The sequence below is a fragment of the Oncorhynchus gorbuscha genome, linkage group LG23 (assembly GCF_021184085.1).
Source record: "Oncorhynchus gorbuscha isolate QuinsamMale2020 ecotype Even-year linkage group LG23, OgorEven_v1.0, whole genome shotgun sequence".
Taxonomy (NCBI): Eukaryota; Metazoa; Chordata; class Actinopteri; order Salmoniformes; family Salmonidae; genus Oncorhynchus; species Oncorhynchus gorbuscha.
This window is the reverse complement of record NC_060195.1, coordinates 3,982,770-4,001,163: the sequence shown is the minus strand read 5'-3', so window position 1 is coordinate 4,001,163 and position 18,394 is coordinate 3,982,770. Positions and strand designations below refer to the sequence as shown.

At 48.4% G+C, this 18,394-nt stretch overlaps 1 protein-coding gene across 1 annotated transcript in view; it reads right to left on the bottom strand.

Moving 5' to 3' along the window:
- The window catches only part of unc5a (unc-5 netrin receptor A), a 610,423-nt gene that overhangs the window by 79,951 nt on the left and 512,078 nt on the right, over positions 1-18,394 (bottom strand). Inside the window, exon 12 of the mRNA XM_046325030.1 lies at positions 12,183-12,416. Coding sequence (XP_046180986.1) covers positions 12,183-12,416 — 234 coding nt within the window. The remainder of the gene's footprint in view (positions 1-12,182; positions 12,417-18,394) is intronic.

Here is an 18,394-nt window from a genome sequence, read left to right as displayed (position 1 = left end):
TTCTAATACACACAAATCTAAAGGGGTGAGTGAGAATATGTACATAGATAGAACCTCCCATGACTGACTGCCTTGAGAAAGATGCATGCTGGCTCCCGAAAAATGTGTTTCTCCTCTCCTCTCCTCTCCTCTCCTCTCCTCTCCTCTCCTCTCCTCTCCTCTCCTCTCCTCTCCTCTCCTCTCCTCTCTCCTCTCTCTCTCCTCCTCTCCCTCCCCCTCCTCTCCTCTCCTCTCCTCTCCTCTCCTCTCCTCTCCTCTCCTCTCATCCCCTCATTCTCCTCTTCTCTCCCCTTACCTGTCCTCTCATCCCCTCATTCTCTTCTCTTTCCCATTCTCCTCTCCTCTCCTCTCCTCTCCTCTCCTCTCTCTCCTCCTCTCCTCTCCTCTCCTCTCCTCTCCTCTCCTCTCCTCTCCTCTCCTCTCCTCTCCTCTCCTCTCATACCCTCATTCTCCTCTTTCCCATTCTCCCCCTTACCTGTCCTGTCCTGTCCTGTCCTCTCCTCTCCTCTCTCTCTCCTCTCCTCTCCTCTCCTCTCCTCTCCTCTCCTCTCCTCTCCTCTCCTCTCCTCTCCTCTCCTCTCCTCTCCTCTCCTCTCCTCTCCTCTCCTCTCCTCTCCTCTCCTCTGTCCCCTCTTCTCCCCTCTTTTCCTGCTTTCCCCTACTCTCCCATCCACTCACCACCCCCTCCTCATTTCTCCTCTCCTCTCTCAACTCAATTCAATTTCAATTTAAGGGGCTTTATTGGCAAGGGAAATATATGTTTACATTGCCAAAGCAAGTGAAATAGACAAACAGAAGTGAAATAAACAATAAAAAGCAACAGTAAACATTACACTCACAGAAGTTCCACAATTATATTAATACACTCATATTATGTGCAAATAGTTGATTTGCTTGGGTCTAACTGTCATGTTTTGTCATTAATTATCATGTCTTGTCCCTGTGCTTCCCATTCTATTCGTTTCCCTCTGCTGGTCTTATTAGGTTCTTTCCCTCTTTCTATCCCTCTCTCTCCCCCTCCCTCTCTCACTCTCTCGCTCTCTCTTCTCTCTATCGTTCCGTTCCTGCTCCCAGCTGTTCCTATTCCCCTAATCATCATTTAGTCTTCCCACACCTGTTCCCGATCCTTTTCCCTGATTAGAGTCCCTATTTCTCTTCTTGTTTTCCGTACCTGCCCTGTCGGATCCTCATCTATAATTCACCGTGCTGTGTCTATGTTTTGCCCTGTCGTGTCGTGTTTCCCTCAGATGCTGCGTGGTGAGCAGGTGTCTGAGTCTGCTAGGTTCAAGTGCCTTCCCGAGGCAACCTGCAGTTCTCGATCAAGTCTCCAGTCTGTTCTCGTCTTTACGAGTAGTATTATGCTTTTTGTTTTGTAAAGTTTATTACTGGATTAAATACTCTGTTTTCGCCAAGTCGCTTTTGGGTCCTCATTCACCTGCATGACAGAAGGATCCGACCGAGGAATGGACCCAGCGACTACAGACGCTCGTAACACTGCCGTCGAGATCCAAGGAGCCATGCTCGGCAGACACGAGCAGGAATTGTCTGCTGCTCGCCATGCCGTGGAGAACCTGGCCGCTCAGGTTTCCGACCTCTCTGGACAGTTCCAGAGTCTTCGTCTCGTGCCACCTGTTACTTCCTGGCCTGCCGAGCCTCCAGAACCTAGGGTTAATAACCCACCTTGCTACTCCGGGCAGCCCACTGAGTGCCGCTCCTTTCTCACCCAGTGTGAGATTGTGTTCTCTCTCCAACCCAACACATACTCTAGAGAGAGCTCGGGTTGCTTACGTCATTTCACTCCTTACTGGCCGGGCCCGAGAGTGGGGCACAGCTATCTGGGAGGCAAGGGCTGATTGTTCTAACAATTACCAGAACTTTAAAGAGGAGATGATTCGGGTTTTTGACCGTTCAGTTTTTGGTGGGGAGGCTTCTAGGGTCCTGGCTTCCCTATGCCAAGGTGATCGATCCATAACGGATTACTCTATAGAGTTTCGTACTCTTGCTGCCTCTAGTGACTGGAACGAGCCGGCGCTGCTCGCTCGTTTTCTGGAGGGACTCCACACAGTGGTCAAAGATGAGATTCTCTCTCGGGAGGTTCCTTCCAGTGTGGACTCTTTGATTGCTCTCGCCATCTGCATAGAACGACGGGTAGATCTTCGTCACCAGGCTCGTGGAAGAGAGCTCGCATCAACGGTGTTTCCCTGCTCCGCATCGCAACCATCTCCTTCCTCTGGCTCTGAGACTGAGCCCATGCAGCTGGGAGTGATTCGCATCTCGACTAAGGAGAGGGAACGGAGGATCACCAACCGCCTGTGCCTCTATTGCGGATTTGATGGACATTTTGTTAATTCATGTCCAGTAAGAGGCCAGAGCCCATCAGTAAGCGGAGGGCTACTGGTGAGCGCTACTACTCAGGTCTCTTCATCTAGATCCTGTACTACTATGTCGGTCCATCTACGCTGGACCGGTTCGGGTGCTACATGCAGTGCCTTGATTGACTCTGGGGCTGAGGGTTGTTTCATGGACGAAGCATGGGTTCGGAAACATAACATTCCTTTCAGACAGTTAGACAAGCCTACGCCCATGTTTGCCTTAGATGGTAGTCATCTTCCCAGTATCAGATTTGAGACACTACCTTTAACTCTCACAGTATCTGGTAACCACAGTGAGACTATTTCTTTTTGATTTTTCGTTCACCTTTCACACCTGTTGTTTTGGGTCATCCCTGGCTAGTATGTCATAATCCTTCTATTAATTGGTCTTGTAATTCTATCCTATCCTGGAACGTATCTTGTCATGTGAAGTGCTTAATGTCTGCCATCCCTCCCATTTCTTCTGTCCCCACTTCTCAGGAGGAACCTGGCGATTTGACAGGAGTGCCGGAGGAATATCATGATCTGCGCACGGTCTTCAGTCGGTCCCGAGCCAACTCCCTTCCTCCTCACCGGTCGTATGATTGTAGTATTGATCTCCTTCCGGGGACCACTCCTCCTCGGGGTAGACTATACTCTCTGTCGGCTCCCGAACGTAAGGCTCTCGAGGATTATTTATCTGTGTCTCTTGACGCCGGTACCATAGTGCCTTCTTCCTCTCCGGCCGGGGCGGGGTTCTTTTTGTTAAGAAGAAGGACGGTACTCTGCGCCCCTGCGTGGATTATCGAGGGCTGAATGACATAACGGTTAAGAATCGTTATCCGCTTCCCCTTATGTCATCAGCCTTCGAGATTCTGCAGGGAGCCAGGTGCTTTACTAAGTTGGACCTTCGTAACGCTTACCATCTCGTGCGCATCAGAGAGGGGGACGAGTGGAAAACGGCGTTTAACACTCCGTTAGGGCATTTTGAGTACCGGGTTCTGCCGTTTGGTCTCGCCAATGCGCCAGCTGTTTTTCAGGCATTAGTTAATGATGTTCTGAGAGACATGCTGAACATCTTTGTTTTTGTCTATCTTGACGATATCCTGATTTTTTCACCGTCACTCGAGATTCATGTTCAGCACGTTCGACGTGTTCTACAGCGCCTTTTAGAGAATTGTCTCTACGTAAAGGCTGAGAAGTGCTCTTTTCATGTCTCCTCCGTTACTTTTCTCGGTTCCGTTATTTCCGCTGAAGGCATTCAGATGGATTCCGCTAAGGTCCAAGCTGTCAGTGATTGGCCCGTTCCAAGGTCACGTGTCGAGTTGCAGCGCTTTTTAGGTTTCGCTAATTTCTATCGGCGTTTCATTCGTAATTTCGGTCAAGTTGCTGCCCCTCTCACAGCTCTTACTTCTGTCAAGACGTGTTTTAAGTGGTCCGGTTCCGCCCAGGGAGCTTTTGATCTTCTAAAAGAACGTTTTACGTCCGCTCCTATCCTCGTTACTCCTGACGTCACTAGACAATTCATTGTCGAGGTTGACGCTTCAGAGGTAGGCGTGGAGCCATTCTATCCCAGCGCTTCCAGTCTGACGATAAGGTTCATCCTTGCGCTTATTTTTCTCATCGCCTGTCGCCATCTGAGCGCAACTATGATGTGGGTAACCGTGAACTGCTCGCCATCCGCTTAGCCCTAGGCGAATGGCGACAGTGGTTGGAGGGGGCGACCGTTCCTTTTGTCGTTTGGACAGACCATAAGAACCTTGAGTACATCCGTTCTGCCAAACGACTTAATGCCCGTCAAGCTCGTTGGGCGTTGTTTTTCGCTCGTTTCGAGTTTGTGATTTCTTACCGTCCGGGTAGCAAGAACACCAAGCCTGATGCCTTATCCCGTCTGTTTAGTTCTTCTGTGGCTTCTACTGATCCCGAGGGGATTCTTCCTTATGGGCGTGTTGTCGGGTTGACAGTCTGGGGAATTGAAAGACAGGTTAAGCAAGCACTCACGCACACTGCGTCCCCGCGCTTGTCCTAGTAACCTCCTTTTCGTTCCTGTTTCCACTCGTCTGGCTGTTCTTCAGTGGGCTCACTCTGCCAAGTTAGCTGGTCATCCCGGTGTTCGAGGCACTCTTGCGTCTATTCGCCAGCGCTTTTGGTGGCCGACTCAGGAGCGTGACACGCGCCGTTTCGTGGCTGCTTGTTCGGACTGCGCGCAGACTAAGTCGGGTAACTCTCCTCCTGCCGGTCGTCTCAGACCGCTCCCCATTCCTTCTCGACCATGGTCTCACATCGCCCTAGACTTCATTACCGGTCTGCCTTTGTCTGCGGGGAAGACTGTGATTCTTACGGTTGTCGATAGGTTCTCTAAGGCGGCACATTTCATTCCCCTCGCTAAACTTCCTTCCGCTAAGGAGACGGCACAAATCATTATCGAGAATGTGTTCAGAATTCATGGCCTCCCGTTAGACGCCGTTTCAGACAGAGGCCCGCAATTCACGTCACAGTTTTGGAGGGAGTTCTGTCGTTTGATTGGTGCGTCCGTCAGTCTCTCTTCCGGGTTTCATCCCCAGTCTAACGGTCAAGCAGAGAGGGCCAATCAGACGATTGGTCGCATACTACGCAGCCTTTCTTTCAGAAACCCTGCGTCTTGGGCAGAACAGCTCCCCTGGGCAGAATACGCTCACAACTCGCTTCCTTCGTCTGCTACCGGGTTATCTCCGTTTCAGAGTAGTCTGGGTTACCAGCCTCCTCTATTCTCTTCCCAGCTTGCCGAGTCCAGCGTTCCCTCCGCTCAAGCGTTTGTCCAACGTTGTGAGCGCACCTGGAGGAGGGTGAGGTCTGCACTTTGCCGCTACAGGGCACAGACTGTGAGAGCCGCCAATAAACGCAGGATTAAGAGTCCTAGGTATTGTTGCGGCCAGAGAGTGTGGCTTTCCACTCGCAACCTTCCTCTTACGACAGCTTCTCGTAAGTTGACTCCGCGGTTCATTGGTCCGTTCCGTGTCTCCCAGGTCGTCAATCCTGTCGCTGTGCGACTGCTTCTTCCGCGACATCTTCATCGCGTCCATCCTGTCTTCCATGTCTCCTGTGTTAAGCCCTTTCTTCGCACCCCGTTCGTCTTCCCTCCCCCCTCCCGTCCTTGTCGAGAGCGCACCTATTTACAAGGTACATAAGATCATGGACATGCGTTCTCGGGACGGGGTCACCAATACTTAGTGGATTGGGAGGGTTACGGTCCTGAGGAGAGGAGTTGGGTTCCGTCTCGGGACGTGCTGGACCGTTCACTCATTGATGATTTCCTCCGTTGCCGCCAGGATTCCTCCTCGAGTGCGCCAGGAGGCGCTCGGTGAGTGGGGGGGTACTGTCATGTTTTGTCATTAATTATCATGTCTTGTCCCTGTGCTTCCCATTCTATTCGTTTCCCTCTGCTGGTCTTATTAGGTTCTTTCCCTCTTTCTATCCCTCTCTCTCCCCCTCCCTCTCTCACTCTCTCGCTCTCTCTTCTCTCTATCGTTCCGTTCCTGCTCCCAGCTGTTCCTATTCCCCTAATCATCATTTAGTCTTCCCACACCTGTTCCCGATCCTTTTCCCTGATTAGAGTCCCTATTTCTCTTCTTGTTTTCCGTACCTGCCCTGTCGGATCCTCATCTATAATTCACCGTGCTGTGTCTATGTTTTGCCCTGTCGTGTCGTGTTTCCCTCAGATGCTGCGTGGTGAGCAGGTGTCTGAGTCTGCTAGGTTCAAGTGCCTTCCCGAGGCAACCTGCAGTTCTCGATCAAGTCTCCAGTCTGTTCTCGTCTTTACGAGTAGTATTATGCTTTTTGTTTTGTAAAGTTTATTACTGGATTAAATACTCTGTTTTCGCCAAGTCGCTTTTGGGTCCTCATTCACCTGCATGACACTAACTGTGCTGCTGTCCTGGGGCTCTGTGGGGTGTGATTGTGTTTGTGAACAGAGCCCCAGGACCAGCTTGCTTAGGGGACTCTTCTCCAGGATAATTTGTCTGTAGGTGAAGGCTTTGTTATGGATTTGGTATGTGTCCCATTTTGTGAATTCTTGGTTGGTGAGTGGACCCCAGACCTCAAAACTAGGAAGGGCAATGGGTTCTATAATTGATTCAAGTGTTTTTTAGCCAGATCCTAATGTGATAAAATGCTGGGTTCGTTGTCTGAGTCAGGCCACAGGTTTGAGAAAACACAAAAGTCTTTACTCAAAATATTCAAAACTGGAATATCTCCAACAAGGAAACATCGTATAGAGAAAACCCACGGTAACACAAAACAATCACGGACCAAACAGAAAGGTTGACGAGAAGGTAAATAAGGAACATAATAAGGGAATAGAAAACATTAATCAGCGTAAACAAGACAAAACAAAAGGAAAAAGGAAACATGGATCGGTGATGACTAGAAAGCCGGTGACGTCGACCGCCGAACACCGCCGAACACCGCCGAACACCGCCGAACACCGCCGAACACCGCCGAACACCTCCGAACAAGGAGAGGAGCCGACCTCAGCCGAACACCGCCGAACACCGCCGAACACCGCCGAACACCGCCGAACAAGGAGAGGAGCCGACCTCAGCCGAACACCGCCGAACACCGCCGAACAAGGAGAGGAGCCGACCTCAGCCGAAGTCGTGACACCTAATCGGTATTGTCAAATGTTATTTTCCTTTTGATGGCGTTGCTCTCTCAGATCGTTCACAGACATTTACATTTACATTTAAGTCATTTAGCAGACGCTCTTATCCAGAGCGACTTACAAATTGGGCTTTGTGGAAGTTACCGGTGGCGCTGATGTCTAGGCCGAGGTACGTATAGTTTTTTTGTGTGCTCTTTGTATTTGTGGTCCTGGGAAGTGGACCTTTCTTGAACACCATTATTTTGGTCTTACTGAGATTTACTGTCAAGGCCCAGGTCTGTCAGGGCCCAGGTCTGACAGAATCTGTGCAGAATATCTAGGTGATGCTGTAGGCCCTCCTTGGTTGGGGACAGAAGCACCAAATTCAGAAAAAAGGTTGTCATTTGACTTTCTAGGAAGGTGAGGCCGGATGCTGCAGACTGTTCTAGTGCCCTCGCCAATTCGTTGATATATACGTTGAAGAGGGTGGGGCTCAAACTGCATCCCTGTCTCACACCACGGGCCTGTTTTAACCTGTTGTCAGTGTACATGGATTTTATAATGTCGTATGTTTTTTCCCCCAACACCACTTTCCATCAGATTGCCAAATTGAGTCGAAGGCTTTTAACTTGTTATGTATGTTATGTTATGTTATGTTATGTTATGCAATCCCCCAATCGGGATAAATGTCATCAACAACCACTGCATAGAATAGCGCTACATTCAATAAATATTACTACAAATATTTATATTCATGAAATCACAAGTGCAATATAGGAAAACACAGCTTAGCCTTTTGTTAATCCACCTGTCGTGTCAGATTTTGAAATGATGCTTTACAGTGAAAGCAATCCAAGCGTTTGTGTAAGTTTATCGATCGCACGACAAAACATTAAGTACACTTAGCATCAGGAAGCTTGGTCACAAAAATCAGAAAAGCAATTAAATTAATCATTTACCTTTGATGATCTTCGGATGTTTTCACTCACGAGACTCCCAGTTACACATCAAATGTTCCTTTTGTTCCATAATACCTCCGTTTGTTTGTCGCGTTATGTTCAGAAATCCACAGGAAAGAGCGGTCACGACAATGCAGACGAAAGTTCCAAATAGTTTCCGTAATGTCCACAGAAACATGTCAAACGTTTTTATAATCAATCCTCAGGTTGTTTTTAAAATACATAATCAATAATATATCAACCGCAAATGTTTTTCACAGTAGGAGAGGGAAAAGCAATAGTTGTCCAAACTCTGTTGCGCGAGCCAAACTCATGTGACCACTTGACGCAATGTTATCGTTCTGGCTCATTTTTCAAAATAAAAGCCTGAAACTATGTCTGAAGACTGTTGACACCTTGAGGAAGCAATAGGAAAAAAGAATCTGGTTCATATCCCTTTAAATCCAGCAAAGGGAGGCTATGGAACATGGAGATTCAAAATAGAGGCCACTTCCTGTTTTGATTTTCCGCAGGGTTTCGCCTGCAATATCAGTTCTGTTATAATCACAAACAATATTTTGACAGTTTTGGAAACTTCAGAGTATTATCTATCCAAAACTACTAATAATATGCATATATTAGGAGCTGGTCGTTTACAATGGGCACCTTTTCATCCAAGCTACTCAATACTGCCCCTGCAGCCATTTGAAGTTAAATAATCAACAAAGCATGAGAAGACTTTACCTTTGTTTTGGTTTGTTTCTTTGTCAATTAGGGTGTGCAGGGTGAGTACGTGGTCTGTCGTATGGTATTTTGGTAAAAAAACATTTGAAATTGGCTCAATACATTGTTTTCACTGAGGAGTCTGCTGTTAATGATAATGCAGAGAATTTCCCCAAGGTTGACTCATATCCCACGGCAGTTATTGGGGTCAAATTTGTCTCCACTTTTATCGATTGGAGTGAACAGTCCTTGGTCCCAAATATTGGGGAAGATGCCAGAGCCGTGGATGATGTTAAAGAGTTTAAGTGCAGCCAACTGGAATTTGTGGTTTGTATATTTTATCATTTAATTTAGGATACCATCAACACTACAGGTGTTGGAGGGTTTGTATTTTGTCCTGTAGTTCATTCAATGTATTGGAGACCCCCTCTCCCTCTCTTTCCCTGGCCCACTCTCCCCCTCTCCCACTCCCCCTCTCCCACTCTCCCCCTCTCCCACTCTCCCCTCTTCCCCTGGCCCCCTCTCCCCCTCTTCCCTGGCCCACTCTCCCCCTCTCCCCCTGGCCCACTCTCCCCCTCTCCCCCTGGTCCCCTCTTCCCCTGGCCCACTCTCCCCCTCTCCCACTCCCCTTCTCCCTCTCTCTCCCTCTTCCCCTGGCCCACTCTCCCCCTCTCCCCCTGGCCTCAAAGTGCACTAGCCTCTCCATCTCTCTCATTCTCTTGTTGCTGTGGTAAGCCACAGCCTATCGAGAGAGTTGTAGTTTTGACAGGGTGGATTAAAACGTAGTGCTGTTGTTTGATAATCCAGACATCACACAGCTCCATCATTCGTTACAAAGAGAGACATTCATTTAGCAGATACATGAACCACTCAGAACACTCATTGGCTCGTCCCAAACGCCACCCTATTCCCTATATAGTGCACTGCTTTTGACAAGGGCCCATGGGGGGAGGTGGGGGGGTACTTTAAGTTGGGCGCACACAGACAGACAGACAGACAGACAGACAGACAGACAGACAGACAGACAGACAGACAGACAGACAGACAGACAGACAGACTGACAGACAGACAGACAGACAGACCCTAGATCATTCAAGTGTCCGGGAGGCACAGTTCCGTCAGGATACCTAATCAGCCTTTCAGCGTATCCACTTTAATAGACAGGATGAAACCACACCTCTGTGTGGTTCTAAATGTGTGTGGATGAAGCAACACCTCTGTGTGGTTCTAAAGGTGTGTGGATGAAACCACACTTCTGTGTGGTTCTAAAGGTGTGTGGATGAAGCAACACCTCTGTGGGGTTCTAAAGGTGTGTGGATGAAAAATCATATCTGTGGGGTTCTAAAGGTGTGTGTGGATGGAACATCACCTCTGTGGGGTTCTAAAGGTGTGTGGATGAAGCAACACCTCTGTGGGGTTCTAAAGGTGTGTGGATGAAGCAACACCTCTGTGGGGTTCTAAAGGTGTGTGGATAAAAAATCATATCTGTGGGGTTCTAAAGGTGTGTGTGGATGGAACATCACCTCTGTGGGGTTCTAAAGGTGTGTGGATGAAGCAACACCTCTGTGGGGTTCTAAAGGTGTGTGGATGAAGCAATACCTCTGTGGGGTTCTAAAGGTGTGTGGATGAAACAAGACCTCTGTGTGGTTCTAAAGGTGTGTGGATGAAGCAACACCTCTGTGGGGTTCTAAAGGTGTGTGGATGAAGCAACACCTCTGTGGGGTTCTAAAGGTGTGTGGATGAAACCACACCTCTGTGGGGTTCTAAAGGTGTGTGGATGAAACCACACCTCTGTGGGGTTCTAAAGGTGTGTGGATGAAGCAACACCTCTGTGTGGTTCTAAAGGTGTGTGGATGAAACCACACTTCTGTGTGGTTCTAAAGGTGTGTGGATGAAGCAACACCTCTGTGGGGTTCTAAAGGTGTGTGGATGAAACCACACCTCTGTGGGGTTCTAAAGGTGTGTGGATGAAACCACACCTCTGTGGGGTTCTAAAGGTGTGTGGATGAAGCAACACCTCTGTGTGGTTCTAAAGGTGTGTGGATGAAACCACACTTCTGTGTGGTTCTAAAGGTGTGTGGATGAAGCAACACCTCTGTGGGGTTCTAAAGGTGTGTGGATGAAAAATCATATCTGTGGGGTTCTAAAGGTGTGTGTGGATGGAACATCACCTCTGTGGGGTTCTAAAGGTGTGTGTGGATGGAACATCACCTCTGTGGGGTTCTAAAGGTGTGTGGATGAAGCAACACCTCTGTGGGGTTCTAAAGGTGTGTGGATAAAAAATCATATCTGTGGGGTTCTAAAGGTGTGTGTGGATGGAACATCACCTCTGTGGGGTTCTAAAGGTGTGTGTGGATGGAACATCACCTCTGTGGGGTTCTAAAGGTGTGTGGATGAAGCAACACCTCTGTGGGGTTATAAAGGTGTGTGGATGAAGCAATACCTCTGTGGGGTTCTAAAGGTGTGTGGATGAAACAAGACCTCTGTGTGGTTCTAAAGGTGTGTGGATGAAGCAACACCTCTGTGGGGTTCTAAAGGTGTGTGGATGAAGCAACACCTCTGTGGGGTTCTAAAGGTGTGTGGATGAAACCACACCTCTGTGGGGTTCTAAAGGTGTGTGGATGAAACCACACCTCTGTGGGGTTCTAAAGGTGTGTGGATGGAACCACACCTCTGTGGGGTTCTAAAGGTGTGTGGATGAAACCACACCTCTGTGGGGTTCTAAAGGTGTGTGTGGATGGAACATCACCTCTGTGGGGTTCTAAAGGTGTGTGTGGATGGAACATCACCTCTGTGGGGTTCTAAAGGTGTGTGTGGATGGAACATCACCTCTGTGGGGTTCTAAAGGTGTGTGGATGAAACCACACCTCTGTGGGGTTCTAAAGGTGTGTGTGGATGGAACATCACCTCTGTGGGGTTCTAAAGGTGTGTATGGATGGAACATCACCTCTGTGGGGTTCTAAAGGTGTGTGTGGATGGAACATCACCTCTGTGGGGTTCTAAAGGTGTGTGGATGAAACCACCCCTCTGTGTGGTTCTAAAGGTGTGTCATCACCTCTGTGGGGTTCTAAAGGTGTGTGTTTGAAACATCACCTCTGTGGGGTTCTAAAGGTGTGTGTTTGAAACATCACCTCTGTGGGGTTCTAAAGGTGTGTGTGGATGAAACCACACCTCTGTGTGGTTCTAAAGGTGTGTGGATGAAGCATCACCTCTGTGTGGTTCTAAAGGTGTGTCATCACCTCTGTGGGGTTCTAAAGGTGTGTCATCACCTCTGTGGGGTTCTAAAGGTGTGTCATCACCTCTGTGTGGTTCTAAAGGTGTGTCATCACCTCTGTGGGGTTCTAAAGGTGTGTCATCACCTCTGTGTGGTTCTAAAGGTGTGTCATCACCTCTGTGTGGTTCTAAAGGTGTGTCATCACCTCTGTGGGGTTCTAAAGGTGTGTCATCACCTCTGTGGGGTTCTAAAGGTGTGTCATCACCTCTGTGGGGTTCTAAAGGTGTGTCATCACCTCTGTGGGGTTCTAAAGGTGTGTGTGTATCTAGGTTCCTTACCTTGAAGACATCTTGTGTATCATCCATGCAGTAGACTCTGATGTTATACTCTAGGGTAGAGCAGTATGCGTCAGAGAAGAGCACCAGACGGAGACGCTTAGCTGCGGACATGTTTAGAGATTCTCCCACCAGAGAGAAACGACCCAACTGCTCCGAGAACACTCTGCACGTCTCTGCCTCCAACTGACAGTAATACGGCTCTGAGATCAACTCCTCCCCCATCATTAAGACGTCCTGGGGATAGAGAGAGAGGTGTGGGGTTAGGGGCAGGGTGTGTGTGTGTGTGTGTGTGTGTGTGTGTGTGTGTGTGTGTGTGTGTGTGTGTGTGTGTGTGTGTGTGTGTGTGTGTGTGTGTGTGTGTGTGTGTGTGTGTGTTTGAGACAGCAGTACGGCTCTGAGTGCTTCACCCATCTGGAGCCCATCCCGGGGATAGACAGGCTGAAGTGTGGTTATGGGATCAGGGGGAGGGTGTGTGGTAGTGGGGTCAGGGGGAGGGTGTGTGGTTATGGGGTCAGTGGGAGGGTGTGTGGTTATGAGGTCAGGGGGAGGGTGTGTGGTAGTGGGGTCAGGGGGAGGGTGTGTGGTAGTGGGGTCAGACAGAGGGTGTGTGGTTATGGGGTCAGGGGGAGGGTGTGTGGTATCGGGGTCAGGGGGAGGGTGTGTGGTTATGGGGTCAGACCAGACAGAGGGTGTGTGGTTATGGGGTCAGGGGGAGGGTGTGTGGTAGTGGGGTCAGGGGGAGGGTGTGTGGTTATGGGGTCAGGGGGAGGGTCTGTGGTAGTGGGGTCAGGGGGTATGTGTGTTGTGGGGTCAGGGGGAGGGTGTGTGGTTATGGGGTCAGGAGGAGGGTCTGTGTGGTTATGTGGTCAGGCGGTGTATATACAGTGTGAGGACAGTGACCAATCAACTACATAGTTCAGATCTAGGCATCAATTTACATGAAAGAAGACTCCTGGCAAGAGAGAAAGGAGAGAGAACGGAGAGAGAACAGAGAGAGAACAGAGAGAACAGAGAGAACAGAGAGAGAACAGAGAGAACAGAGAGAGAACAGAGAGAACAGAGAGAGAACAGAGAGAACGGAGAGAGAACAGAGAGAGAACAGAGAGAACAGAGAGAGAACAGAGAGAACAGAGAGAGAACAGAGAGAACAGAGAGAACAGAGAGAGAACAGAGAGAGAACGGAGAGAGAACAGAGAGAACAGAGAGAGAACAGAGAGAGAACAGAGAGAACAGAGAGAGAACAGAGAGAGAACAGAGAGAACAGAGAGAGAACAGAGAGAACAGAGAGAGAACGGAGAGAGAACAGAGAGAACAGAGAGAGAACAGAGAGAGAACAGAGAGAGAAAGGAGAGAGAAAGGAGAGAGAACAGAGAGAGAACAGAGAGAACAGAGAGAACAGAGAGAGAACAGAGAGAGAACGGAGAGAGAACAGAGAGAACAGAGAGAGAAAGGAGAGAGAAAGGAGAGAGAACAGAGAGAGAACAGAGAGAGAACAGAGAGAACAGAGAGAACAGAGAGAACAGAGAGAGAAAGGAGAGAGAAAGGAGAGAGAACAGAGAGAGAAAGGAGAGAGAACAGAGAGAGAACAGAGAGAGAAAGGAGAGAGAACAGAGAGAGAAAGGAGAGAGAACGGAGAGAGAACAGAGAGAGAACAGAGAGAACAGAGAGAACAGAGAGAACAGAGAGAGAACAGAGAGAGAACGGAGAGAGAACGGAGAGAGAACGGAGAGAGAACAGAGAGAACAGAGAGAACAGAGAGAGAACAGAGAGAGAACGGAGAGAGAACGGAGAGAGAACGGAGAGAACAGAGAGAACAGAGAGAACAGAGAGAACAGAGAGAGAAAGGAGAGAGAACAGAGAGAGAACAGAGAGAGAAAGGAGAGAGAACAGAGAGAGAACGGAGAGAGAACGGAGAGAGAACGGAGAGAACAGAGAGAACAGAGAGAGAACAGAGAGAGAACGGAGAGAGAACAGAGAGAACAGAGAGAGAAAGGAGAGAGAAAGGAGAGAGAACAGAGAGAGAACAGAGAGAACAGAGAGAACAGAGAGAGAACAGAGAGAGAACGGAGAGAGAACAGAGAGAACAGAGAGAGAAAGGAGAGAGAAAGGAGAGAGAACAGAGAGAGAACAGAGAGAGAACAGAGAGAACAGAGAGAACAGAGAGAACAGAGAGAGAAAGGAGAGAGAACAGAGAGAGAACAGAGAGAGAAATGAGAGAGAACGGAGAGAGAACAGAGAGAGAACAGAGAGAACAGAGAGAACAGAGAGAACAGAGAGAGAACAGAGAGAGAACGGAGAGAGAACGGAGAGAGAACGGAGAGAGAACAGAGAGAACAGAGAGAACAGAGTGAAAGGAGAGAGAACGGAGAGAGAACAGAGAGAGAACAGAGAGAACGTAGAGAGAACAGAGAGAGAACAGAGAGAGAACGGAGAGAGAACGGAGAGAGAACGGAGAGAACAGAGAGAACAGAGAGAACAGAGAGAACAGAGAGAGAAAGGAGAGAGAACAGAGAGAGAACAGAGAGAGAAAGGAGAGAGAACAGAGAGAGAACGGAGAGAGAACGGAGAGAGAACGGAGAGAGAACAGAGAGAACAGAGAGAGAACAGAGAGAGAACAGAGAGAACGGAGAGAGAACAGAGAGAACGGAGAGAGAAAGGAGAGAGAACAGAGAGAGAACAGAGAGAGAACAGAGAGAGAACAGAGAGAACAGAGAGAACAGAGAGAGAACAGAGAGAACGGAGAGAGAACAGAGAGAACGGAGAGAGAAAGGAGAGAGAACAGAGAGAGAACAGAGAGAGAACAGAGAGAGAACAGAGAGAGAACAGAGAGAACGGAGAGAGAACAGAGAGAACGGAGAGAGAAAGGAGAGAGAACAGAGAGAGAACAGAGAGAGAACAGAGAGAACAGAGAGAACAGAGAGAACAGAGAGAGAAAGGAGAGAGAACAGAGAGAGAACAGAGAGAGAACGGAGAGAGAACAGAGAGAACAGAGAGAGAAAGGAGAGAGAACAGAGAGAGAACAGAGAGAGAACAGAGAGAGAACAGAGAGAACAGAGAGAACAGAGAGAACAGAGAGAACAGAGAGAGAAAGGAGAGAGAGAAAGGAGAGAGAACAGAGAGAGAACAGAGAGAGAAAGGAGAGAGAACAGAGAGAGAACAGAGAGAGAACAGAGAGAGAACAGAGAGAGAACAGAGAGAACGGAGAGAGAACAGAGAGAGAACAGAGAGAACAGAGAGAACAGAGAGAACAGAGAGAAAGGAGAGAGAACGGAGAGAGAACAGAGAGAGAACAGAGAGAACAGAGAGAACAGAGAGAACAGAGAGAAAGGAGAGAGAACGGAGAGAGAACAGAGAGAACGGAGAGAGAACAGAGAGAACAGAGAGAGAACAGAGAGAACAGAGAGAGAACAGAGAGAACAGAGAGAGAGGAGAGAGAACAGAGAGAACAGAGAGAGAAAGCAGAGAGAACAGAGAGAACAGAGAGAGAACAGAGAGAACAGAGAGAACAGAGAGAACAGAGAGAGAACAGAGAGAGAACAGAGAGAGAACAGAGAGAACAGAGAGAACAAAGAGAAAGGAGAGAGAACGGAGAGAGAACAGAGAGAGAACAGAGAGAACGTAGAGAGAACAGAGAGAGAACAGAGAGAGAACGAGAGAGAACGGAGAGAACAGAGAGAACAGAGAGAACAGAGAGAACAGAGAGAGAAAGGAGAGAGAACAGAGAGAGAACAGAGGGAGAAAGGAGAGAGAACAGAGAGAGAACAGAGAGAGAACAGAGAGAGAACGGAGAGAGAACAGAGAGAACAGAGAGAACAGAGAGAGAACAGAGAGAGAACGGAGAGAGAACAGAGAGAGAAAGGAGAGAGAACAGAGAGAGAACAGAGAGAGAACAGAGAGAACAGAGAGAACAGAGAGAACAGAGAGAGAAAGGAGAGAGAAAGGAGAGAGAACAGAGAGAGAAAGGAGAGAGAACAGAGAGAGAACAGAGAGAGAGGAGAGAGAGAACAGAGAGAGAACAAAGAGAGAACAGAGAGAGAACAGAGAGAACAGAGAGAACAGAGAGAAAGGAGAGAGAACGGAGAGAGAACAGAGAGAGAACAGAGAGAACGGAGAGAGAACAGAGAGAACAGAGAGAGAACAGAGAGAACAGAGAGAGAACAGAGAGAACAGAGAGAGAGGAGAGAGAACAGAGAGAACAGAGAGAGAAAGGAGAGAGAACAGAGAGAACAGAGAGAACAGAGAGAACAGAGAGAGAAAGGAGAGAGAACAGAGAGAACAGAGAGAGAACAGAGAGAACAGAGAGAACAGAGAGAACAGAGAGAGAACAGAGAGAGAACAGAGAGAGAACAGAGAGAACAGAGAGAACAGAGAGAAAGGAGAGAGAACGGAGAGAGAACAGAGAGAGAACAGAGAGAACGTAGAGAGAACAGAGAGAGAACAGAGAGAGAACGGAGAGAGAACGGAGAGAACAGAGAGAACAGAGAGAACAGAGAGAGAAAGGAGAGAGAACAGAGAGAACAGAGAGAGAACAGAGAGAACAGAGAGAACAGAGAGAACAGAGAGAGAACAGAGAGAGAACAGAGAGAGAACAGAGAGAACAGAGAGAACAGAGAGAACAGAGAGAGAACAGAGAGAGAACGGAGAGAGAACGGAGAGAGAACGGAGAGAGAACAGAGAGAACAGAGAGAACAGAGAGAGAACAGAGAGAGAACGGAGAGAGAACGGAGAGAGAACGGAGAGAACAGAGAGAACAGAGAGAACAGAGAGAACAGAGAGAGAAAGGAGAGAGAACAGAGAGAGAACAGAGAGAGAAAGGAGAGAGAACAGAGAGAGAACGGAGAGAGAACGGAGAGAGAACGGAGAGAACAGAGAGAACAGAGAGAGAACAGAGAGAGAACGGAGAGAGAACAGAGAGAACAGAGAGAGAAAGGAGAGAGAAAGGAGAGAGAACAGAGAGAGAACAGAGAGAACAGAGAGAACAGAGAGAGAACAGAGAGAGAACGGAGAGAGAACAGAGAGAACAGAGAGAGAAAGGAGAGAGAAAGGAGAGAGAACAGAGAGAGAACAGAGAGAGAACAGAGAGAACAGAGAGAACAGAGAGAACAGAGAGAGAAAGGAGAGAGAACAGAGAGAGAACAGAGAGAGAAATGAGAGAGAACGGAGAGAGAACAGAGAGAGAACAGAGAGAACAGAGAGAACAGAGAGAACAGAGAGAGAACAGAGAGAGAACGGAGAGAGAACGGAGAGAGAACGGAGAGAGAACAGAGAGAACAGAGAGAACAGAGTGAAAGGAGAGAGAACGGAGAGAGAACAGAGAGAGAACAGAGAGAACGTAGAGAGAACAGAGAGAGAACAGAGAGAGAACGGAGAGAGAACGGAGAGAGAACGGAGAGAACAGAGAGAACAGAGAGAACAGAGAGAACAGAGAGAGAAAGGAGAGAGAACAGAGAGAGAACAGAGAGAGAAAGGAGAGAGAACAGAGAGAGAACGGAGAGAGAACGGAGAGAGAACGGAGAGAGAACAGAGAGAACAGAGAGAGAACAGAGAGAGAACAGAGAGAACGGAGAGAGAACAGAGAGAACGGAGAGAGAAAGGAGAGAGAACAGAGAGAGAACAGAGAGAGAACAGAGAGAGAACAGAGAGAACAGAGAGAACAGAGAGAGAACAGAGAGAACGGAGAGAGAACAGAGAGAACGGAGAGAGAAAGGAGAGAGAACAGAGAGAGAACAGAGAGAGAACAGAGAGAGAACAGAGAGAGAACAGAGAGAACGGAGAGAGAACAGAGAGAACGGAGAGAGAAAGGAGAGAGAACAGAGAGAGAACAGAGAGAGAACAGAGAGAACAGAGAGAACAGAGAGAACAGAGAGAGAAAGGAGAGAGAACAGAGAGAGAACAGAGAGAGAACGGAGAGAGAACAGAGAGAACAGAGAGAGAAAGGAGAGAGAACAGAGAGAGAACAGAGAGAGAACAGAGAGAGAACAGAGAGAACAGAGAGAACAGAGAGAACAGAGAGAACAGAGAGAGAAAGGAGAGAGAAAGGAGAGAGAACAGAGAGAGAACAGAGAGAGAAAGGAGAGAGAACAGAGAGAGAACAGAGAGAGAACAGAGAGAGAACAGAGAGAGAACAGAGAGAACGGAGAGAGAACAGAGAGAGAACAGAGAGAACAGAGAGAACAGAGAGAACAGAGAGAAAGGAGAGAGAACGGAGAGAG